This window comes from Desmodus rotundus, chromosome 1 (genome assembly GCF_022682495.2).
Source record: "Desmodus rotundus isolate HL8 chromosome 1, HLdesRot8A.1, whole genome shotgun sequence".
In the NCBI taxonomy this organism is placed as follows: domain Eukaryota; kingdom Metazoa; phylum Chordata; class Mammalia; order Chiroptera; family Phyllostomidae; genus Desmodus; species Desmodus rotundus.
In genome coordinates this window covers 78,905,333-78,930,977 of record NC_071387.1, presented here as the reverse complement: position 1 = coordinate 78,930,977, position 25,645 = coordinate 78,905,333, and the positions used below count along the sequence as shown (strand labels likewise).

At 38.4% G+C, this 25,645-nt stretch overlaps 1 protein-coding gene across 5 annotated transcripts in view; it reads left to right on the top strand.

Annotated features, from left to right (window-relative positions):
• Positions 1-2,925: 2,925 nt before the first annotated feature.
• The window catches only part of ERCC6L2 (ERCC excision repair 6 like 2), a 207,085-nt gene continuing 184,365 nt past the window's right edge, over positions 2,926-25,645 (top strand). For 4 of the 5 annotated variants that reach the window (XM_045193622.2, XM_045193623.2, XM_053925211.1 and 1 more), the window contains exons 1-2: positions 2,926-3,091; positions 7,326-7,750. In XM_045193622.2, coding sequence (XP_045049557.2) covers positions 2,941-3,091; positions 7,326-7,750 — 576 coding nt within the window. In that variant the 5' untranslated portion in view covers positions 2,926-2,940. Of the gene's footprint in view, positions 3,383-7,325; positions 7,751-25,645 lie in introns of all 5 variants that reach the window. The other variant, XM_024558266.4, reaches the window with a different exon arrangement.

Below are 25,645 nucleotides of genomic sequence, written 5' to 3'. Positions count from 1 at the left end.
AAGAAGCATAAATTGCAGGTACAAAATAGACAGGAGGAGGGTAAATATAGTATATAGGAAATGTAGAAGCCAAAGAACTTACATGTATGACCCAAGCCCAGTCCGGGGTACCATATCTCAGGAAAAGAAGTAGAAATCCGGTTCAGGCAGCCCTTTGGTTATGTCACCATCCGATGTGTCGCCACTGCGATCTCCAGTTAATCCAGAGCCCTATGGCGCCTTCTCATGGCCCACCAGCAAGAGTCCTTTTACCCCCTTCCTTCCAGGCAAAGTCTCTCCTGCTTCCTAAGCCACGTGGCAAAAGGGAGCAACCCAAAGCCACGTGGTCCCAATCTACTCCGCCAAAGCCTACTCCTCACATGGCTGCCATGCCAGGGTTTAAGTCCCAGCGCCAGTCTTCCTCTGCAGCCCCATTTCAGACTCCTCCTACAATCAGTTATACCTGCCAACATTCCCATATTCTTCTAGCTTCACTGGGCTGCCATAGTAAGTCTGGGCAGGTGTGGCCCCATGGCGTGGAGCCAACCATCTCCAAGCTCTCATGCAGGCACTGTAACCAGGGGGAATTGCCTTCCATTTACAACTTGGGTGGAAGTCACTTCCATCCCCCTGGCTCAAAGCATGGCCACAGCTATTTAACATATCTATGAAACCAGTTAAAGGTTGTAGGTATGTTAAATCGCCATGCCAGAGCTCAGCTGCAAAGCTGTTACTATGCAAAACAGTTCTGAATGGCCCTGCTCCATGTGTCCCATCCCCCAGCTCAGACTTGTTGGGGTGAGGACATCCTATATATATATTTTTCTAATATTTCCTGGATACCTTGAATTCTAGATGCCATTACGAATCCCTATTTGGGGACCCCTCTTGGCTGTACCCTGTTACAGCCCAAATGGGTCATGGGCAGTCTGGTGGGCTGGGAGCTGGCCTGACCCTTTCAGGTTCTTCCTTTCACCCCCCCACTTTCCACTTTTTAAAGCTGTACCTAAATAATATGACTTCAATCCATGATATTTTAAATTAGAATGTAGTCCAAGCTCTGACCCGTGTGGTCCAGTTGATTGGTGTCATCCTGCAAAGTGAAAGGTCACTGATTGATTCTTGGTCAAGGCACACACCTGGGTTGTGGGTTTGGCCCCTGGTGAAAGTGCATACAAGAGGCTCAATATTTCTCTCCCCCTTCCCCTCTCTCTCAAAATAAATAAAATCTTAAAAAAAAATAAGAATCTAGTCCAAAATTCCAATTTAAGTAATAATGTGGTACCAACTATTCATCAAAAATATTAAACTGAAGAATGGCTATGCAGAATGCAACTTTCAAGTGGATGTACTGCATTGATAACAACAGTAATAGCAATACATATATTCTGTACTATGACCAGGTACCCTTTTAGGTGTTTTAATTATTTAGTTTTTACAATAACACTGTAGGTAGATTACTATTATTAGCCTCTTTGCTGTCACGGGTGAGGACACTGAAGCAGTGATGCTAAAAACCTACAAATGATGTGCGAAAGACAATACCTTACACATAATTAGTGGATGAGTTAGACGTTTCCCTTAGATACAAAATTTTTATCTGCTTGTCAATAGAATTTTATGAAACCATACTGTTAATTTTCAGTATTTATCAAAGAACAGATATCTATAGTTTTCATCATTGTCTCTGTGGGAGGCAGAATATAACACCACCCTCCAAAAAAAAGAGGTTCACCACCTAATCTTTGAAGCACGTGAATTTTACTTTACACGGCAAAAAGCCTTTGTTGATGTGATTAAGGGTACAGACCTTGAAATGGGAAAATTATCCTAGATTATTCAGGTGGACCCAATCTTATCACATGAACCCTTAAAATCAAAGACTCTTTCCCAGTTGCAGAGGGAGATGTAACTATATCACGAAGGGTCAGAAAGATGCAACATCACTGGCTTTTAAGTCAGGGGAAGGGAGCCATGAGCCAAATGGTATGTAGAGAGTCTAGATTATTCTAGAAGCTGGAAAAGGGATTCTCCTTAGAGCCTCCAGAAAATAATGCAGCTCAGCTGACACCTTGATTTTAGCTTAGTGAGATCCGTGTAGGACTGCTGACTTACAGAACTCTAAGATAATAAATCTGTGTTGTCTATACTACTTTTGTGCTGTTTAAGCCACTAAATTTGTGGTGACTTGTTATGGCAACGAGAGGAAACTAATACAGGCCCATTCGGGCTAACCTAATTCAATAAAGTATTGTACCCTATACAAAAACATTTTAACAAGTGAAGGAACTTCACTGTATCAATCTAAGTCTGCAGCAATGTAGACATGCAGCATCCATTTAACTCATGAGCATTGTACTGCCCTAAGTAAGCTTACAAAAACAGACTAGATGTAATGTGTTATACAAAACACTGGTAACTTCACACGAAAAAACACATTACATTTTCACAGCATTTTTACCTTTGCCTTCTATTTATGGCACATGTTGCTGGTTTTAAACTCCCATTAGATATTTATGACTTACTATATTTTAGTGTGTGGCTCAATAAAAATGCTCTAAGTTCACTCAGCCTCCCCTGGGTGTCCCAAGGCGTGGGCGTCCCACAGGGCTGAGGGAGCACTCCAAGAGGTGCCTGCTCGCCTCCTGAAGTTCCTGGGTTCGCAGTTTGAACGAAGAAATCAAGCCAAATGTAAGCCAGACCGCCGGGAGGATCGCCTGCTGCCAGAAGGCCACACTTCCTACCCGCCCTTAAAGGACCACTGCAGAACCGAGCGCAGGAATTCCTTTCGTATTACCTTAGGAGACGCGAGATATTGCACCACGTGAGCGAGCGGTATCCAACCTCGCGACACTTTAAAACTACCGCGCACTTTAGTGTTACACCCCTCTGGGGGGAGAAAAGGTCCCAGAAAACTTGCCCCGCCCATGTAATACAAGATTTTGTTCTCGCGAGATCCCGATGACAGGAAGCGTGATCTCGCGATGTTTTGCGAGTCAGAGTCGGAAGTTGTGGTGGGTGGCAGCTGAAGGCCCAGCTTTGAGAGGGAGGTTTAGGCGGTCTCCTGGCACGTCGGCGGTCCTCCAGCGGCGGTGGGGCTCGAGACGACTCGGTGAGCGCCGCCCTGTCAGCCTGCACGGCGCCTTCCGGCTCTGCCGCTGCCTCGGGCGCCACCGATCCTTCTCCCGGGACTGCTTCAGGCTGCACCTTTGATCCTTCTCTCCTCTTGGTGTCGGGGTCTAGGGAGGCGATGTACGGAGGGACGGCGGGAGGTGGTGTTGGCCGCGATTCGCCGACTCGCCACCTCCTCGCCCTGTCCGGGAGCGAGCGGGCTTCCAGGCCCCACCCCTTGGCCAGATGGATCCCTCCGCCCCGAACCCCGGCGCGGAAACCGCCGGCAAAGGTATAAGCTCTGAGCTTGCCTATCTTCTGACACCTGTCTTAACTGCGCCGGGTTGGGCCAGTTTCTGCCAGTTCCTTTAGAGCTGGGATTTTACCCTGTGGCTCCTCTGCCTGACAGCCTGAGATTGCGAACCCCTCCAAGTAAGGGGCCGATCTTTTGCAATTCAGTGCTGAGAACCTGGACTCTGGAGTCATACTGCCCTTGGATCTACTACTGGCTCTCTTACTTACTGAGCAAGTTGCTGTGGTTCTTAAATGAGATGGTATATGCAAAGCACTTATGTGACCCAGCGTCTGGCCCATAGTAAGCATTCAGTAAATGTTTGATATTTTCATGCTTTGTCCTTGTACGCCCCAGTTCCTTGTGAATGGTGGAAGTTTGTTAAGTAGATGAAAAAAGGTTGAGATACATAGTTCAGTTTACAACACAATGAGCTTAATATATGATGTATTGAGTCGAGGGTCTTTATGGAGTCATGAAGAGAGGGTTTAAGAAAGATTCGGTTATCAGCCACAAGTCATCTGGGATGTCTTCTTGTCCCCTAATTAATAGCTTTCATTATAGAGATATAACAAAAGCTTGAGTGCGTGTTCTGTGCCCAGCAATATAACGATTGTTTATCTACATGCTTTCCTTTGAGGACGATCTCGATCCCATTAAATAGATGAGGGATTCAGAGCTAAAGTTCAAAGAGGTTTATGTAACAAGCCAAAACTCTGAAGACCAAGAATGATGACACTTTACCATAGAGACCACAAATGTCAATACCTATGGAAACCCAACAACTGAAATAAATACATGAAGCTGCTGAGTGGAGATTGTAGTGACAGGGATGCTCATGCCTCAGTTAAAGGAGCAGGGGCTAACTTAGTTCCAGGGAATTGTTCACTCATGTGTGACCTGGTACAGCATGGTACTTCAAGATCAGATAGCTTGGTTCATATCCAGGCTCTGCCACCTTATAGCTGTGGGGCCATGGGCAACTTGGTTAACCTTTATCTGTTCCACCATTTGTAAAATGGAACTGATAATATTACTTACAGGAAGTAATGAACTACTCACCTAAAGAACATGCTGACATACATAAAGCCTTTGAATGTTAGCTATATGTAAATATTTTTTAATTCTACAATATTGAGCTTCAAACATTGTTCTAAGTGTCCAGGTTGTAGTGGTAAACACAAATTAATCCCTGCTGTAGGGAATTTATATTTAAGTTGGGGAAATAAACAATAACATATTTAATATTTTTCTCCAAAAATGGAATAAAGTGGGGTAAAGGAAGAGAATGGCAGGGAGTGCTATTTTAGATTGGGTGATCAGAGATGACACCTCTGAGGAGATGACATTTAAGCAGAGACCTGATGAAGTAAAAGAATCAGTCACTTCAGTATTTGGAAGATGTTGTAGGAAGGAACTGAAAGTTCAGTGGGCCCTGAGGCAGGAGCATGCTTGTCATGGTGAGGAATAGCGAGGAGGCCAGTTTGGAATGCAAGAGTGAGAGCAGGTAGGAAACGAGTTAAAGAGGAAAACCAGGACCAGATCACAAGGAGCCTTACACTCACCCCAACCCCATGTTCCATTCAATCCAATATGAAATCCTCCCAATTTAAGCTATTTATTCTGAAGTTTGAATCTTGAGAAATTCCAGCCCTAGCTCAAACATTTAGTTCTAGAAATTAAGCAATTCTCAGGAACTGAATAGATTTCCATAATTTTTTGTGTGACGCCCATAGGCTTCTGCCCATCCTGTATCCTCTGACTGACATACTTTTCTTAGACTTTCTTCCTTTTTATATTGTTTCCTCAATACTCTTTCTTACAGCACACTGTTCTCTTCTTCCAAAGCACATACTATAATTTAATGTTTGTAAACTTTTTAGTGTCTCTTTCCCTCAGTAAATATCAAGGATCTGTAAGGTCAAGGATGTGTTTATGTTAATAAATTCAGCACATGTTTATTGAATGCCTGCTGCTTTTGTGTTATAAGGGCAAGACACAGGATAGCCTTCAAGACCTAAATTAACAAATAGCTAAAACTTAACTCTACAGAACAGTTTGCCGACAGTTCTTTCAGAGTTATTTCATGGAGGAAGGTAATACACTTTTGAAGTAGAACCAGCAAGACATTCTGATGGACTGGATGTAGGGAGTAATATAAAAAGAAGAATAAGGGCAGACTAAAGGTTTTCTACCTTGAAAAGTTGTTACACGATGATGCCATTTAATGAAATTCAGGAAGTCTGGTTCTCAACAAGGTTTAGTCACAATAATTTTTGACTTTGTTTTTTTCATTTTGTACCCATTGTGTGGAATACTATCTGATTAATAATTGGTACCAAGACATGGATTTTGAATAATAAAGAAATTAATGGAGTTTAGGTCTTTAAAAATTAGAAGGCATTTGCTGAGAAGGCAAACAATTCATGTGAAAAAAAAATAATAATGTGTTAAGAATTGCTATAGGGGTTAATTTAGATTCTAAAGCCCAAATACTACTATTTTGAAAATAGGTCCATTGATCTTTGTGTTATTCCCTGTACAGTGAATCAGAGTTTTAGTTTAATATTTAAACTTTGTCTTTTAGAATAGTGTAGCAGTTCTTAAATAGTTTGGATCCAAATATTAGAGTGGGGGAACAAATTTTTCTCTGTACTTCTCACTGCTTTGCAAAAACAGTCTTACCGAAGTTAGTGGGAATAATGGTTTTACTTTTGAGGAACAACTGATGGGATATAGCATAATGAGCTATTCTTAAGAGAGTATGGAAAAAACAAAACAAAACAAACAAACAAAAAAGAGTATAGACATACCAGTCATATTATTATATAATCATGAATGTTATAAAAACCTAACTTGAAATCATCAAGAAGACCCTAGGCAACTATGCCAGTGGTTATCTGATCTCAATGAGAAAATGTATGACAAAAATAATTCTTACTGTTCTTACAGTTGTAGCCATGCAGTTCCTCTGGGATTCTTGCTATAAGAAATTCCATTTGTAAAATTATTTTTACTTAATTTCTCTAATTGGTACTTTTTAATTGTACCAATAGTATATTTTATAGAGAGTTCCCTCACAATTCATAGTGCTGTATGTTCTGAATAGAAAATAAAATAGCTGTACAAACAGAATAAATTCATGTATGTAGAGGTCAGACTCTTCAAAAAATAATAGAATCTTAACAGCAAGATCTTAGAATTCATCTATGTTTTGTTTCTTTTTAAAGAATCTTAACTCTTTAAAACCTAGAAGGGAAAAAACCTTGAGAAAGCATGTACACATCACTGAATTGGAGGTTATTTGTATACATACATATAAAGCAACAGTTTAGAAGCAGCAGTATTGACAGTGAGAAGAAACAACTATCTCCAGAGAATGACGATGGAATAAATATAAAAAGGAAGACAGAAGAATCAAAAGCATTGCTGTCCAGAGGATTTTAGCTTTCTCCTTACCAAGTCCTATTCACTGTTACTCTAAGTATCCTGAATGATATGATATATATAATGTGAATGTCATCATGAATATTTAAATCAGTGGTTCCAAACCCTGGGCTGTGCCGCAGAATCAGTTTTTGAATTTGGCAATAACAACCAAAAAAAAAAAAAAACCCCTAATAAAACCAGATGCCTATGGCCTGTATACACTGAATCAGAATTCAAAGAGGTAGTGTCCGAGCATGCATGGGGAGATTGCGACACAACCAGGATGAGAACTACTGGAAATAAATTATGTGCCCCTTCTCCTGCTTTTTATAGGAGAGCATCTGATGATATATATTAGGAAAATATCTATACATGTTATATGTATAATTTATCTTGTTTTAGTAATTTGGAAAGAGGATTTATGTGAGGTATTTTTTTTCTTATAGCAGTGGATGAATGAGTGGTACTTTATAAACTAGATTTGGAAACTTTACTTTCTTCTTTATTATTACAGACATATGGTATCCAGGAGAAAGATGTCTTGTCCCTTCTCCAGATAATGAAAAACTTTGTGAAGCAAGCATAAAATCCATCACAGTGGATGAAAATGGGGAGTCATTTGCAGTCATCTTATATTCAGATTTTCAAGAAAGGAAAGTACCTCTTAAAAGACTTCAAGAAGTTAAACCTGTTAAAGATTGTTCCAGGAATTTCATATTTGACGATGAAGATTTAGAAAAACCTTATTTCCCAGACCGAAAGTTTCCGTCATCTGCTGTTGCTTTTCAGTTATCTGAAAATGGAGACTCTATTCCTTATACTATTAACAGGTATTTGAGAGACTATCAAAGGGAAGGAGCCCAGTTTCTTTATGGACACTTCATCCAAGGAAGAGGGTGTATTCTTGGTGATGATATGGGACTTGGAAAAACAGTACAGGTGATTATTTTAATTACTTTATAATTAAAATTCCATAATGTCATTTTATCATATACATGAGTAGATGCCATACGGAAGTTTCTATTTTTTTTAAATATATTTATTGATTGTGCTATTACAGTTGTCCCATTTCCCGCCCCACTCCACTCCATCCTGCCCACCCCCTCCCTCCCACATTCCCCCCCATAGTTCATGTCCATGGGTCATACGTATAAGTTCTTTGGCTTCTACATTTCCTACACTATTCTTACCCTCCCCCTGTCTATTTTCCACCTATCATCTATGCTACTTATTCTCTGTACCTTTCCCCCCCTCTCCCTCTCCCACTCCCCTATTGACACCCCTCCATGTGATCTCCATCTCTATGGTTCTGTTCCTGTTCTAGTTGTTTGCCTCCTTTGCTCTTGTTTTTGTTTTAGGTGTGGTCGTTAATAACTGTGAGTTTGCTGTCATTTTTACTGTTCATATTTTTTATCTGCTTTTTCTTAGATAAGTCCCTTTAACATTTCATATAATAAGGGCTTGGTGATGATGAACTTCTTTAACTTGACCTTATCTGAGAAGCACTTTATCTTCCCTTCCATTCTAAATGATAGCTTTGCTGGATACAGTAATCTTGGATGTAGGTCCTTGCCTTTAATCTTGGGTAATGTAATTATGATGTGCCTTGGTGTGTTCCTCCTTGGGTCCAGCTTCTTTGGGACTCTCTGAGCTTCCTGGACTTCCTGGAAGTCTATTTCCTTTGCCATATTAGGGAAGTTCTCCTTCATTATTTGTTCAAATAAGTTTTCAATTTTTTGTTCTTCCTCTTCTCCTTCTGGCACCCCTATAATTCGGATGTTGGAACGTTTCAAGGTGTCCTGGAGGTTCCTAAGCCTCTCCTCATTTTTCCAAGTTCTTGTTTCTTCATTCTTTTCTGGTTGGATGTTTGTTTCTTCTTTCTGGTCCACACCGTTGATTTGAGTCCCAGTTTCCTTCTCATCACTATTGGTTCCCTGTACATTTTCCTTTGTTTCTATTTGCATAGGCTTCATTTTTTCATCTACTTTTCGAACAGATTCAACCAATTCTGTGAGCATCTTGATAACCAGTGCTTTGAACTGTGCATCCGATAGGTTGGCTATCTCTTCTTCACTTAGTTGTATTTTTTCTGGAGCTTTGAAGTGTTCTGTCATTTGGGCCATTTTTTTTTTTTTTTTTTTGTCTTGGCGCTTCTGTTACTTTAAGGGGCGGAGCCTTAGGTGTTCACCGGGGAGGGGTAATGCTGGTCGCTGTGCTGTGACTCTGTACGTGGGGGAGGGGCCGAGAGGGAGGAATGGCGCCCGCCTCTGGAGCAAATCTCCTCCGGATTTCAGCCTTTCACTCCAATACCCACAATCAAACGGCCCCTCTGGTGCTGATTCCCCAGTGGGTGGGCTTGTGCGCACTCTAGGCCCGTGTGGGTCTCTCCAACGACCTCTCCCGTGAGGCTGGGAGTCTCTCCTGCTGCTGCCCCAACCCCCACGGGTGCTTTCAATCAGAGGTTTGAGGCTTTATTTCCCGGAGCTGGAGCCCTGGGTTGCGCAGTCTGCTTTGCTCCCCGCCGTTCGCCCGGTTTATCTGTGTGCGAATGTGGGGCCCCAGGGTGCTACCCACTGTTCTGCCTGCCCCACTCTCCGCCACTCCGAGTCCGGCCCTCTAGGTTTATCTGCACAAATGTAGGGTTGCAGGGTCTGCTAGCGCTCGGACTGCCTGTCCCGTTTGTCCCACACTCCGCCAGTCTCAGTCCTGCCACAGCCACGTGAGTCCTCCCCACCCCGGTGCCCATCTCCGCCCCTCCTACTGGTCTGGATGAATGTTTATTTTGTATTTCCTTGGTGTTGGACCCCCTTGCCGTTCGATTTTCTGTCAGTTCTGGTTGTGCGAGGAGGCGCAGTGTGTGTACCTATGCCGCCATCTTGGTTCTCTCCGGAAATTTCTATTTTTACCCTGAGTTCTTATGATAGCTAGTGTATCTGTGTGTGTACAGGTGCATCTGCACTGTGTGTGTATGTGTGTCAGTTGGTTCCTTGCCACATGGGCCTCTGCTTGGAGCTTTTCACAATATGGCAGCATACGTCATCAGGGAGAGCAAATGAGGGGGCAAGAGAGAGCACTATTAACACAGAAGTCATGGTCATTTGTGACCTAATCACAGAAGAGACAGCTTCTCACTTTTTCCATATTCACTTCTTAAGGAGCAAGTTGCTAGGTTCATCCATACTCAAGAGGAGGGGACTAAACAAGGCTATGAATACCAAGAGGTAAGGATTATTGGGAACCCAGTCCGAAGTTGCCTACCACAGGATCCTTTCCTTCCATTGGATTTTCAAAGAGGTTTAGGATCCAAAGAGTTTAGAGTTCTGAATCTACACTTTATACTAAATAATCACTCTGGACTTACAGGGGTATTTGTCTAGTTTGTGATTAAGTATTTCCTTCCTTATCAATGAATTTAAATGATTTCATTCTTCATTACACCTGTATTGTTACAACTCAAAGGTAAGTGAAAAACTAATTTAACATTTAAAAGTAGCCGAATGATGCAACTATGTATAAAGCTCTAGAGTAAAAAGCTAGGGTAAAATTAAGTTACCATCAACCATATGTTCTGTTTCTTTAAATCTAGGCAATGCACATAGTGTTAGCCTTGCACATTGAAGGTGCTTAATAATTGCTTGCAGAATAAATGAATTTGCTTTCTCAGGAAATATGTGGCAAGAATAAAGAAAGGAGCCTTTTAGAAACTACTGTCTGTGACTAAATCATACAGAGGAATACTCGAAGAAAATAAATAATGAAACTCTTTTGTAACTTTTTACATATACTTTTACTGTTTTTGCCCATGCTAGGATGTTCTTTGATTAGCCAATGTCTGTTCATCTTCAAGGTCAGAAATACGAGGGTGCTACAGAAAGTGACCTGCAGTTTCGGAATGTCTACTCTAAAACTAAGTACAGATCAGATTCTTCTGGATGTCTAGGCTCAAATTTAGTTTTCATTTCTGAAGCCCATGTTACAAAGAAATTCCCTTTATTTCATGTTTCATAGAATTATCTTTAAAGTGATTTTACTGCATAATTTTGTATTACCTGATGCACTGAAATCATTGGAAGGCTTTGAGTTGTGTTATGTGTTGTGAAAGTTGTTGAGGGCTCGTCTACTGAAGATCAGGAAATAGTTTCTGTACTAATTTTGATACTTAGCTGGATTTGTCTGATCCTTGGGGACCTAGTTCTGTGGTTCTTATAACTCAGAGACTAATTTCTACATAAATAAGTGGTTTGGGAGACCCATATAGGATAGAACTTCTATAGATAAAATTACTAAGCCAGTTGAAGAAATATGAACAATATTTAATGAGTTCACTAGAATTTCAAAATGCAGTAGAATTATATCTATGAAAATAGACCACTGACATTTACTGTTTGAACTACAGTATTATCTTCTTTTATTCTTCATTTTATTTCCTTCTTTCTGATTTCATCCCTTTAGTTTCTCCCTTCTTACATTCTAATTTGGCCAAAAGATGAAATTGAGCTCTTCTTTTTTTTAAATTATATTTTATTGATTATTCTATAACAGTGGTCCCAATATTTACCCCCTCACCTCCCTCTATCCAGCATCCCCATGCCCTTAGGCAATCACTACACCATTGTCCCTGTCCATGCATCATATGTATAACTCCTTTGGCTACTCCATTTCCTATACAATACTTTACATTCCCAGGGCTATTCTGTAACTACCTATTTGTGCTTCTTAATCCCCTCACATCTTTACCCATTCCTCCACACCCCCTCCCATCTGGCAACCATCAAAATGCTCTCTGTATTCATTATTCTGTCTCTTCTTGTTCTTCATGTTGCTTAGTTTGTTTTTTAGATTCAATTGTTGATAGATATGTATTTATTGCCGTTTTATTGTTCATAGTTTTGACCTTCTTTTTGTCAAATAAGTTCCTTTAACATTTCATATAAAAATGGTTGGATAATGATTAACTCCTTTAGTTTTTTCTTGTCTTGGAAGATCTTTATCTGCCCTTTGATTCTAAATGATATTTTTGCTGGGTAGAACAATCTTGGCTGTAGGTCCCTGCTTTTCATCACTTCAAATATTTGTTGCCAATCCTTGTAGCCTGCAAAGTTTCTTTTGAGAAATTGGCTGACAGTCTTTGGGAACTCCCCTGTAGGTAAGTAACTACTTTTCTCTTGCTGCTTACAAGATTCTCTCTTTATCTTTAACCTTTGGCATTTTAATTATGATGTGTCCTAGAGAGGGCCTCTTTGCATCCATCTTGCTTGGGACTCTTTATACTTCCTTGGACTTGCATGTCTATTTCTTTCACCAAATTAGGGAAGTTTTCTTTCATTATTTTTTCAAATAAATTTCCAATTTCTTGCTCTATCTCTTCTCCTTCTGATACCCCTATTATGGGAATGTTGGAACGCTTGAGGTTGTCCTTGTTTGTGACTGGATCTTTTTTATGTTGTTCAGGTCCTCACTACTAAGTTCCTTGAGCATCCTTAGAATCAGTATTTTGAACTCTGTATCTGATGGATTGCTTATCTGCATTTTGTTTAGTTTTCTTTCTGGAGTTTTTATCTCTTCTTTCATTTTGGCCATGCTTCTTTGTTTCCTCACTTTGGCAGCCTCCCTGTGTTTGTTTCTATGTTTAGGTAGAGCTACTATGACTCCCTATCTTGGTAGTGTGGCCAAATGTAGTAGGTGTCCTCTGGGGTCCAGTGGCACAGCCTATCCTATCACCCAAACTGGGTACTTGAGGTATGCCCTTCATGTGGGCTGAGTACACCCTCCTCTTGTAGTTGAGTGTTGGTTGCTGTTGGCAGGTCAATGGGTGACACTTATGCAGGCCAGTCTGCTGCAAGGACTGGCTGTGACCACTGACCACCAACCTCCACTTTCTGTGGCAAATCAACTGTGCAGGTGCAGGGTGGTGGTGCTCCAAAGTGGTCTGTAGCTTGTCCACTCAGAGCGCATGCTCTGGGGTTTCCCAGGTGGTGCAGGCCAAGTTCAGCCCCACCGGGGCCACCCTGCATGAGCTATAAAGCAGTCTGAGATGGCTGCTACTTGTGCTGGGCTTGGAAATGCCCAGGCGAAGTCAAGCTGTGAATCTAGGCTGGCTGCTGCTAGTGCTGGGCCTGGGGCCACTTAGCAAGAGGTATGGGGGCTGGGGACTTACTGAGACCAGCTGTTGCTTGTTTGATAGGATTTAGGAGGTTGTAAAGTATGAGCCAATACCAGCCATTCAAATGGAAGAGTCATGGTTAACAGTTTGGGTGGGCCTGTAAGTTGGTGGGGACAGAGTTTCAGGGGATCTCCAGAACAGGGTGAACAGTGTTAGCCAGGTTGATGTAGTCTCAGATATGGTACCTGCCTGCCAACTCTGGGACTCTGATGGGAGACGACTCAGAAAAGGGACAGTGGCCTCTGCCTGTCTTTCTGTCTGGGATAAAGCTATTCCCATCTCCTGCTTGATACCAGACACTTCATTTCCTCCCTGTACATGACTGGTGCCTCTCAAGCTGTTACCCCAGTGCTAGAGCTCAGAGGGAGTAAGTCTGAGTAAGTTCATGTGTGGGTTTTTTAAGGGTAAGTGCTTGGGACTCCAGAAGTTTCTTCTACCCACTCAGTTGTTACTGGTTTTTGCAGCCAGAAGTTATTGGGACTTACCTTCCTGGCACTGGAATGCTGGGTTGGGGGGCCTGGTGTGGGGCTGGGACTGCTCGCCCCTGAGATATCCTTCCTGAATTTTTTGCCACCACACGTGGATGTGGGACCAGCCTGTTCTGCATTTCTCTCTCTCCTACCAGTCTGAATGGATGTGGTTTCTTTAATTCCTTAGTTGTCAGACTTCCATTCAACCTGATATCTGATGATTCTAAGTGATGGTTGTTCTGTATTTTAGTTGTAATTTTGATGTGGTTGTGTGAGAGGGCAAGCTGTATTTACTTATGCCGCCATCTTGACCTGAGTTCTTCTTTTAAAAAAAAAAAAAAAAAAGCTTGCATTACAGACCAAATAAAATTTGCCTCTCTAATTTCTCATTTAAAAGTTGACTAATTTAATATTTTTAATTCTTCAAGGGATGAGGATTTAAAAATTCCTGTTTGATCTAGTGACAAAGAAATGATTAGTATCCTGAGCAAGAGCTATTTTGTTGGATATTTGGAGGCATAAGCCAAAATGAAATAGGTGAAGACATGGACATAGGAAGTATCCTCACCTCTTTAAGAAATATGGCTTTGAAAGGGAACCAAAGTGACCTAGTAGTAGCTGAAGGAGGATGGGATTTTGAAGGAGTTTCTTTTTGGTTTGTTTTGTATCGTTTAGGAATAGGGGTAACTTGTATATTTTTTAAGTGAATTAAAAGGATCTGATTGATGGTGACCATGGTACCACACATAAGTATATGCATAACATATAATGCGCATATGCATGTTCATGAACACACAGACATACATAAATATGTAAAAGGTGATATCATTACTATCTTACAAACTGGTTTTTCGCCAACACCCTATAATAAAACTTTTCAAATATAAAGTAGAGTGGGCAAAATTGTATAATAAGTACCCACCACTTAGATTCTGTTAATTTTCTGTTTCATAATCCATGGCTTTATCACATATCTGTCCATCCCTCAAGCCATCTTTTGTTTTCTTTTAAAGTAGCAGACATTAGTATATTATGTCCCCAAATACTTGAGCATGCATGTCATTAGCTAGAGTTTAATATGTATCTACAGTTCTTTATTCATTTTTGAAATAAAATTACAATGAAATATACAAATCTTAAGTATCCTCACCATTCCATGAGTTTTGACAAATACATGTCTCTATAGAAACCAAATAAACCCTCTAAAGATATACAATATTATCATCAACTCAGAAAATGTCATTTCCCTTCCTAGTCCTTCCACAATCCTAAGAGGCAATCATTGTTCTGCTTTCTTATGTCATAGATGATTAGTTTTGCCTTTTCAATATTCCTTTGTATAGATGCTTCATTTTTTTTACCCATCCTCCTGTTGATGAACTGTTTCCAGTGTTTAGCTATTATGAATAAAACAATTTACAACTTTGTTTTCATTTCTCTCGGATAAACAATAAGGAATGAAATTACTTGGTCATAGAGTTGATGTATGTTTAGTTGTATAAGAAATTGCCGAACGTTTTTTCATAGTGTTGGTACCATTTTGTATTCCTTCCAACATTGTATGAGAATTATGGTTAATTCATATCCTTATAAAATTTGGTTTTGTCTTAATTTTAGCAGTTTTGTTAGGTATGTGTATATGTGTTTGCTTGTATGTTTATATGCTTTATTAAGGTATAGTTGACATACAATAAACTGTATAACCTTACAGTACACAATTTGATAAGTTTTATATATATACACACACACCCAAGAAATGATCACTACAATACTACACTCAAGATAATGAACATATCTATAACCTAAAAGTTTCCTCATGTTCATTTGTGCCCATAAATATGTTCAACACTGACAATTTAATACCTATGATTTTTGTTTTTAGTTTTTAATTGGACTAGGAAATTAAATTGGGAAGGAGTACAAAATTCTACATTTTTATGTAAATTTCCCAATAATTTACAGGATTCTCACATCTAATTCAATAGGTAATTTGAAAATGACATCCTTCTATACATTTACATAATATTTAATTAGCTAATAACTATAATAAATACTTTCAACTGTACTGTACAGGTTTGGGGAACTGACCTTTTATAATCAAATAGCTAAAATTATAGGAAGGGAGATAGAATGGGAACTTACTATAGAGCAGTGGTTTCTCAAAAGTGTGATCTCTGGACCAGAAGCATGAGCATCACCTGGAAACTTGTTAGCATTGTAACTTCTTGGATCCTACAATAGACATACTGAATCAGAAACTCTGGGGGTGGGACTCAGCTATCTGCCTTTTAACAAACCTTCCAGATATTTGAGGCCCACTAAAGTTTGAGAACTTTTGCTTAAACTGTTGTTTTTCAGAGAGGATGGAAAAGTTTGGTTGTTGGTGGTTTGGTTCAGTGAAGGTTAGTTAAGAGAGTGTTTTTGTCTATGTGAATATTTTTATGTAGTATAATGACCATTTTACTTTAAAAAATAAAATTTTAGAAATGGATATGATAGAGATAATCTTGTTCAGCTTCTTAATAAATGAAGAAATTGAGACATAGGAGTACTAAATGACTCCTATCTAAGGTCATGTACAGGAAGTAACTATTTTCATTTCTTTTCACTATTCTTTTTTTTTTCTCTCTACCCTTTGCTATTTCTGTTTTGCAGCCTTTTATTCAGCTTTTTAATGAACTGCATTCAATCAATGAGTTGAGATTTATTAAGCACCTAATACGGGTCAGGCCCGTGATAGGCCCTGAAGAACCTAATGTAAATGTACACAATCACTGTACTTGGAGTTCACAAATGGAGATAAAAAGAAATGAAGCCAAAGGGTCATCAATCTATCTGGTGGAAGGAAAAACAGCTCTCTGTCTGTGCGTGTCAACGAAGGCTTTTCAGGGATATTGATATTTTCATTCTTTGCTTTTTGTTGGGTTTGCTTTTGAAAACCCACCAAAATTTAGAACTAATTTGAGTGATATCACTTAAGACATTCAGGGTTTTTTTTTTTTTCCTTGCTTTTTCATGGAAGGCATAGCTCTAGTACAGTGCTCAAAAGGTTTATCATAAAAGGTCTCATTCAATGAATCAAAATTATTTTTAATCTTAATTTGGCAATTAACATTCATAGGCACAAAGTCTTAAAACTACTATTAAATAAGTACAATATGTTTTGCATATTTATTTGCCCATCTGCTATGTGAAGAAGATGGTATTAGTACTTTTGGAGCAGCTGAGGAGATGGAAATTTGAAACTATAAAGACTGTCTTTGACTCTTTTGTCTTTATACTATTAGATATTACATAATCAAAGATGTCATCTCCGAAGACTATCATGATAATGATAACGATTTGAGGTTTATGTATAATAAACCTCAATCCTGAGAGAAATGCTGGGATTGCTAATAATTACAGCTTTCTTAGGTTATTATCAGTACCATTTTTTTGGATAATTTGATCTTAGATTCACAAGCTATATTAAAATCTAAAAAGTTCTTTAGATCACAAGTCATGTTCACTCAGGAATATAATAATAAAAAATAATGTTGACTGTATTTCATTCATGGATAAAATGCCATAATATCCATTTTGAGAGACTAATTAACCTCCAGAGCCACAAATCCTTTAAAGAAGAAACAAAAACGTCCTTATGTTTTAAAGATATATTGTCTTTTTTTGGCATGAAGTTCAGATTTTAGGAATAGAACTTTGTAAAGATAAATGGATCAGGCCCCCTTTCAAACACTACTTTGTTACTGTTTGTAAGCAAGCAAAAATTATCATACTTTTTGAAGTATGATTCAAAGTACTCTCATCTTTCTATCTCGCAGGGAGATAAAAAAATAAGGAATATAGGCTCTTTTTTGGGGGGGTCATTTAAGAAACAGACAACTTTGCTATGCCTCCTCTTAATCTAAGGGAAAGTTTATTGCATTATTTTCCTGCCTCTGATTTACTCTGTATATCATGAGCTGTCTGTATATGAGGAAATGGCCTATAAAAATGTTTGCCTGACATTTAGAATGGAATGCCTGTAAAACCAGAAAGATTTCTCAGAGTGGTATTTTATTTCTGAAATGTAGTTTTTGGACTTTATTATTCTATAGGTGTCTTACTTAAATGCTTATTTTTGTTCTTTTCATCTCTAAACATAATTTTAGAACTATTTTACATTTAAAAATGTTCTAGATTAGTTTTGTAACCTTCATTGTAAACATGTCATTCACCCATGACTTAAGATTTCTATTGACTTCTACTATATTAGTATAGCATGATAGAGATGGCTAGATCTCTACCTTTGTTTTCTCAAATTTGGGGCCAGATAACAGAGATTACATTTCCCAGTTCCCTTTGCATGTCTTGGGTTTGTGACAGATTCGCTCAACAGAAATGAGGGTGGAAGCGCTGAGTGCCAGTTACAATCCTAGTTCACCTGTGCTATTCTTCCCATTTTCCTTTTATCTTCCTTATAGATGTTGTCACATTACTGCTAGCATTACCTTAATATAGTGAGCTAAGTTTCTCAGTGGTTTTAGTTAGCCTCTCCAGTTAGTGTGTATTCAGTTGGATTTCAGACTGTTGGTGGATAAAAATAAGCCTTTCATCTAAGTTTTTTCAGGATCCAGCACAATGCCTGACATATAGTAGGTAATATATTTTTATTAAAGGTACTCATGAATTTTAAGTTGAATTAATTGTATGTTTTTATGGTTATAGCTTACATTTAATGATCCCTATATGCCAGGCTCTATGATGGTTGTTTTCCATTAAACATACATGTTAATTAGGTATTACTGTCCCAACTTTATTGATGAAAAAATTGAAATTTATAGAGTTAATTTAAATTGCCCAAGGTCAACTATAATACTGGTTGGTCAAACTCCAAAGTCTTAGCTGCTAACACCTGCGTTATATGTCCTTATATAATGTGCGTTAGGAATGCAAATTTTGCTAGAAAATTTTAAGATTAAGCACAGGTTTAACTGTTCTTGTATATCATTATTTTATAATCTTTTAGATAACAATTTGCTGAAAATCTACTTTATTTATTGTGATGTATAGGGTTGGCCAAAATGTCTGTATGTTTTTTTCCATAAAATAAAAGGCACATTTTTCATTTTTACCAATAACTTTATTGATTTGGATATATTGAGTATGTCAGCTATCTCCTGTGTAGTATAACATTAATTGTTGTCAGTTAATATTTCAATTTAATCACTGTCAACTTCAACTGGTCCACCTGTCCGTGGAGCATTGTCCAGCAAGTAATCTGTAGCACGAAACTTCACAAATCACTTTTGACACATTTGATCAGTCACAACATCTTCTCCATACATTGCACAAATCTTTTTTTGCATTTCAGTTGCATTTTTAACCTTCTTGAAATAATAAAGCATAATATGCTGAAAATGTTATTTTCTTCCATATTCAATATTAAAATGGCTACACAAAAATTCACCAATTTTTGTTTTTTTAAAATGCATACTGATATGACAACTGTCACAATACAATCTAACAAAATTGTTTTGAATGAAGTTGAAGACAGCTAAGCACTACTAGAGCCATCTTATGGAAAAAACCAAATGAACTTTTTGGCCAACACAATACAAGATCATAATAAAGGAAATTAAGCCTTCTGGCCTAAGTGGAATGATGCTAACAAAAATAGCTCCTATTTATTTAATCATTAATATGTACTAACTTGACATTTTACATATAATTTTTACTTTTTTCAAGAACTAAAATAATATTGATAATACCTAAAGTATACAAATATATTCTCATAAATATGCAAGCTATAATTTTTGCACTGAAGTGAAATTCACATTACAATAAACCATTTTAATGTATACAATTCAATGGCATTTAATGCATTTATAATGTTCAGTGCTTATCTCTCTCTGGTTTCAAAACTTTTTCAGCACTCCAGAAGAATGCCCTGTGCCGATTAAGTAATCATTTCCGTCTCTCCCTCTTCCGCCATCCCTAGCAACCACTAATTGGCCTTTTGTCTCTATGGATTTGCCTTTTTTGAATATGTCATATAAAAAGAGTCATACAATTTTGGCCTTTTATATCTGGCTTCTTTGACAGAATGTTTTCAAGGTTCATCCAAGTTGTAGCGGGTATCAGTATTTCATTCTCTTTATAGTTGAATAATACTCCATTGTATGTAAATACTACAATTTGTTTATCCATTCATGTTTTGGTGGACATTTGGGTTTTTTCCACCTTTTGGCTATTATGAATAATGCTGCTGTAGCCAGTTGTATACAAGTTTCTGTGTGGATATATACTTTCATTTCTCTTGTATATGTGCCTGGGAGTGGAATTACTGGGTCATATGATAGTTCAGTGTTTAATTTTTTGAGGAACTGATATTCCATTTTCTACAGTGGTTACACTGTTTCCCACCAGCAATGTATGAGGTTTTCTATTTCTCTACATCTTTGCCATCATTTGTTATTTTCCGTTTTCTTCATTGTAGCCTTTCTAGTGCATGTGAAGTGATGTCTCATTATAGTTTTGATTTGTATTTCCTTAATAACCAATGATGTTGAACAACTTTTAATGTGCTCTTTGGCCATTTGTATATCTTCTTTGGAGAAATGTGTATTCAAGTTGCTGTAGACAGTGTTTGTGTCCCCCACACCAGATTCATGAGCTGACTCTCTAATCCATCCCCAATGTGATAATATTTGGAGATGGGTCTCAGGAGGTAATTAGGTCATGAGGGTGGAGTCCTCAAGATGGGATTAGTGCCTCTGTAAGTAAGTAGAGAGTAGAGACTCCAGAGAGTTTGTCTCCTCTTTCTGCTCTTCATCATCTGAGGATACAATAAGACTGCCATCTACAGGAAGAAGGCTTCACCAGACACCATATCAGCCAGCACATTGGTCACAACCTTTTTGGCACCAGAGACCAGTTTCATAGAAGACAGTTTTCCACAGATGAGGGTGTAGGAGGGAGAAGGAGTGGTTTGGGGATGATTCAAGTGCATTACATTTATTGTGGACTTTATTTCTATTATTATTATATTGTAATTATAATGAAATAATTATATAACTCACCATAATGAAGAATCAGTGGGAGCCCTGAGCTTGTTTTCCAGCAACTAGGCAGTCCTATGGGGGGAAGGGTGATAATCTGTATTTGCAGTGGCTCCCCAGTGCTAGCATCACTGCCTCAGCTCCACCCCAGATTATCGGACATTAGAATCTCAAAAGAAGCACAATTTAGATTCCTCGCACGTGCAGGTTACCACAGGGTTCGTGCGCCTATGAGAATCTAATGCCACTGCTGATCTGACAGGAGGTGGAGCTCCGGCAGTAATGCAAGGGATGGGGAGAGGCTGGAAATACAGGTGAAGTTTTGCTCGCTGGCCTGCTGCTCACCTCCTGCTGTGCATCCCAGGCAGCAGGATAGGGGTGGGGGGAGAGTGAGGACCCCTGAGCCAGCCAGCACACTGATCATGAACTTCCTAGCCTTCGGAAGGGAGAAATGAAAGTTTGTTATTTGAGCCACCTAGTCTATGGTAATTTGTGATAGCAACTTTATGTGACTAGATATTAAGTCCTTTACCCATTTTTAAAACTGAGTTGTTTATCCATATGTGTGGAGTTTGTTTCTGGTCTTTCTACTCTGTATCATTGTTCAGTTGGACTATCCTTGTACTCCAATAATTCCTTGTCTGTTTTTATCCCTTTGTATTTTCATGTAAAGTTTTATTCAGTTTGTCAAGTTCCATGAACAAATATGTGAAGGATTTTGATTGGGATTGTGGAGTCAATTGCATTGAATAGAATTTGATTTATAGAACACTTTGGGAAGAATTAACATGGAGCAAGAGCTCCAATTATTTAGGTTTTTAATTTCTTTCAACAATGTTTTATAGTTTTAGTATAGGCCTTACTCATATTTTGTTAAATTCATTCACCAAAACTGACACAGCAAGGAATAGAAAATAATCATTCTTAATTATATTTTGATGGAATTGTCAGTAAAATTTTTTTCATTTAATTTTCAACTTTTTGCTGGTGGTTCCGTAGTTCCCCCTTATCCTCTGTTTCAATTTCTGTGGTTTTAGTTACCCATGGTCAACCGTGGTCTAACAATATGAAAGGAAAATTCCAGAAATATACAATTCATAAGTTTAAATTGTGTGCCATTCTTAGTAGCATGATGAAATCTTGAGCCATCCTACAACATCCTACCCAAGGCATGAATCATCCCTTTGTCCAGGGTACTATCCATGCTGTGTATTCCAACTGCCCTCTAGTCACTTAATATTTGTCTCAGTTATCAGATTGACTGTCAACAGTATTTCAGTGCTTGCATTCAGGTGATCCTTATTTTACTTAATAATGGCTCCAAGCACAAGAAGAGTAATGCTGGCAATTTGGATATGCCAAAGAGAAGCCATAAAGTGCTTCCTTTAAGAAAAAGTTATCTATGTATAGGAAAAACATAGTACAGTGGTACCTTGGTACTCATCCATAATTTGTTCCAGAACTCATGATGAGTGTTGAAACCAATGAGTACTGAGCAAGTGATGAGTAATGAGGCATTTTTTTCTTGTCAAAATGAGGTGAGTACCAGTGTATGACTGACTGTATATGTAGTGTTTGGTAGTATCTGTGGTTTCAGGCATCCACTGGGGATCTTGGATCATATCCTCTGAAGATAAGAGGGGACTCTGTATATAAAAATCAAATTTATTTTTGTATATTGACCTTGCTGACTTCTTCACTTACTAAGTTCTAGTAGTTGTTTTGTAGATGGGTTAGGATTTTCTATATAAACAACATTATCATCCATAAATAGAGGTAGTTTTAATTTTTATGTCTTTGATTTTCTTTTTGGCCTCATTTCACTGAATAGGTAGGAACTCAGTACAATTCATTTAGAAGTACTGAAAGTAACATCCTTATCTCATTCCTAATCTTAGGGAGACAGCATTCAATATTTTAACATGAAGTATATTAGCTGTAGGATTTTTATAGTATCTTTTATCAGATTCAGGTTATTCCCTTGTGGTCATACTTTCTGAGATTTTTTTAATAGTTAATATGTATTAAATTTTATCAAATACTTTTTCTGCTTATAGATAATTATGTTTATCTTCTTTATTCTGTTAATGCATTATTATAGTATATGAATCATTATTACTTATATTGATTTTTTAAAAGTTTAACCAACATTGTATTCCTGGGATAAACCCAATTTGGTAATGAGGTATTATTTTTATATATTGCTGGCTTCACTTAGCTAATATTTAAGAAAATTTGGTATTTATGTTGATTACAGATATTGGTCTATAATTTTTCTGTAATATATTTGTCTGGTTTTAATAACAGGGTTATGCAGGCCTCATAAAATAAATTGGACAATGTTTCTTTCTCCTCTCTTTTTTGAAAGAGTGTGTGTAAAGTTGTGTTATGCTATCGTTAAATATTTTATGAAAGTTACTAATGAAATCTTTCGAACCTGGAGTTTTTGTTAAAAAAAGATTTTGGTGAGAGGATCCAAGATGGCAGAGGAGTAAGTGCAAGCTACACTAATCTCCTCCCATAAATACCCAAAAGAACACTAGCTGAAGAGAAGCCTTATAACCACAGACAGACAGAATAAATCACTTCACCACAATGTTACTGGGTGGGAGTGTAGAGGAGATGTGAAAGGGATGGCTGGGCTTCTGTGGGTGGTAGCTAAAGTTCTGAAGGGATATTTCAGCGGCCAGGGGGTACCCTCTGAGAAATGTGGGGTCTAAACTCCAGGCTGGGCTCCTCAGCCTACAACACCAGAGCCAGAAAGGAACCCAGGTAACATCCAGGTGTGAAAAGCAGCAGGATTTCTGTCTCCCAGGGAGAGGTGGCTGGAGACTCAGAAAACCTCTTAAAGGGCCAACACACAAAATATCATTTGCAGCCACTCACGTTGGGCTCTGGAAAAGGGAGGGCAGAGTGGACAAGAGCCATGTGGGGAGAGTCTGGGGCTGGTGGCTATGGGGAGAGCACTGAAGGAATAGCTGTCAGGATCCTTGTGCTAGGTCATTCCCCATACTGTAGGAGCCATTCTCTCAGGCAGCGCACTTTTCTCTGAATGGCATCAGCCTGAGGGGAAGCAATAATCAGGAATTACTCATCCCCAACCTGTGGTGCTTAAGCCCAGCTGCTGATTACAGCTTGATTATATTAACAGCTGGAAAGTTTAATGGCTGATTGGTTTAACAACTAAGGCAGAAAATACAAAGCAGCAGCCAAAATGGGAAGACAAAGAAACAGACCCCCCAAAAAAGAACAAGTGAATTCTCCAAAACAACTAGATGAAATGGAGGCAAGCAATTTATCAGATAGAGAATTTAGAGTAATGATTATAAGGGTACTCAACAGCATGAAAAAAGACATAGAAACCGTTAAAAAAAGGACCAGTCAGAAAGAAAGAATGCAATGTCTGAACTAAATAACACACTAGAAGGAATATATAGGAGGTCAGATGAAGCAGAGGATCAAATCAGTGTTTTGGAAAACAAGGTAGAAAAAAACACCCAGGCAGAGCAGCAAAAGGAAAAAAGAATTTTAAAAAATGAGAGCTTAAGAAACATTTTGGGCAGCATGGAGTATAACAACATCTGCATCATGGGAATACCAGAAATAAAGGAGAACAAGCAAGGGATTGAGAACCTATTTGAAGAAAAAGTGACCAAAAACTTCCCTAATCTGGTGAGTGAGAAAGTCACACAAGTCCAAGAAGTTCAGAGAGTTCCAAACAAGTTGGACCCGAAGAAGTCTACACCGAGACATATCATAATTAAAATGACAAGGCTCAGAGACAAGGAGAGAATCCTAAAAGCTGAAAGAAAAAAGCAGGTAGTTACCTACAAGGGAGCACCAGTTAGACTGGCATCTGATTATTCAACAGAAGCATTTCAGGCCAGAAGGAAGTGGCGTGAAATATTCAAGATGATGAAAAGCAAGGACCTAAAACCAAGGCTACTTTACCCAGCAAGGCTACCATTTAAAATTGAAGGAGAAGTAAGGAGATTGCCAGACAAGAAAAAGCTAAAGGAATTTATTAACACCAAACCATTACTGCAACAAATATCAAAGAGTTTGCATTAAGAAGAAGAAAAAGAAAAAAGAAGAAAACAGTCTAACAATAAAATGGCACACATATGTATCAATAATCACCTTAAATGAAAGTGGCTTAAATGCCCCAACCAGAAGACATACTGTAGCTGAATGGATAAGAAAACAAGACCCATTCATATGTTGCCTCCAGAAGACCCATCTCAGATTGAAAGATACACAAAGACTAAAAGTAAAGGGTTGGAAAAAGATATTTCATGCAAATGGAAAAGAAAAAAGCTGGGGTTGCAGTACTTATATCTGACAAAATAGACTTTAAAACCAATGCTACAGTAAGAGACAAAGAAAGACAATGCATAATGATAAAGGGAACAATACAACAAGATGATATAACCCTAGTAAACCTTTATGCACCCAACATAGGAGCACCTAAATATGTAAAGCCAATCTTAATGGACATAAAGGGAGAGACCTACAGAAATATAGTCACAGCTGGGGATTTTAATACCCCATTGACTTCAATGGATAGATCTTCCAGGCAGAAAATCAACAAGGAGACAGCAGCCTTAAGTGACACACTAGATCAAATGGATATAATTGACATCTTCAGAGCATTTCACCCCAAAGTAGCAGAATACACATACTTTTCAAGTGCACATGAAGTTTTTTCTAGGATAGAGCACATGTTAGGACATAAAACAAGTTTCAATAAATTTAGGAAGATTGAAATTATATCAAGCATCTTCTCTGACTATAATGCTATGAAACTAGAAATCAATCACAAGAACACTGAAAAACATGCAAAGACATAGAAGCTAAATAACTTGCTATTAAACAATGAGTGGGTTAACAGTGAGATCAAGGAAGAAATCAAAAGATACCTTGAAACAAATGAAAATGAGAACACAACAATCCAAAATCTATGGGGCACTGGGAAGGTAGTCCTAAGAGGAAAATTCATGGCATTACAGGCCTATCTCAAAAAAACAAGAAAAAGTCAAACAATCTAGCTTTACACTTAAAGGGACTTGCAAAAGAACAACAAACAAAGATCAAAGTGAGTAGAAGGAAGGAAATTTAAAGATCAGAGCAAATGAAATAGAGTCTAAAAAAATGATACAAA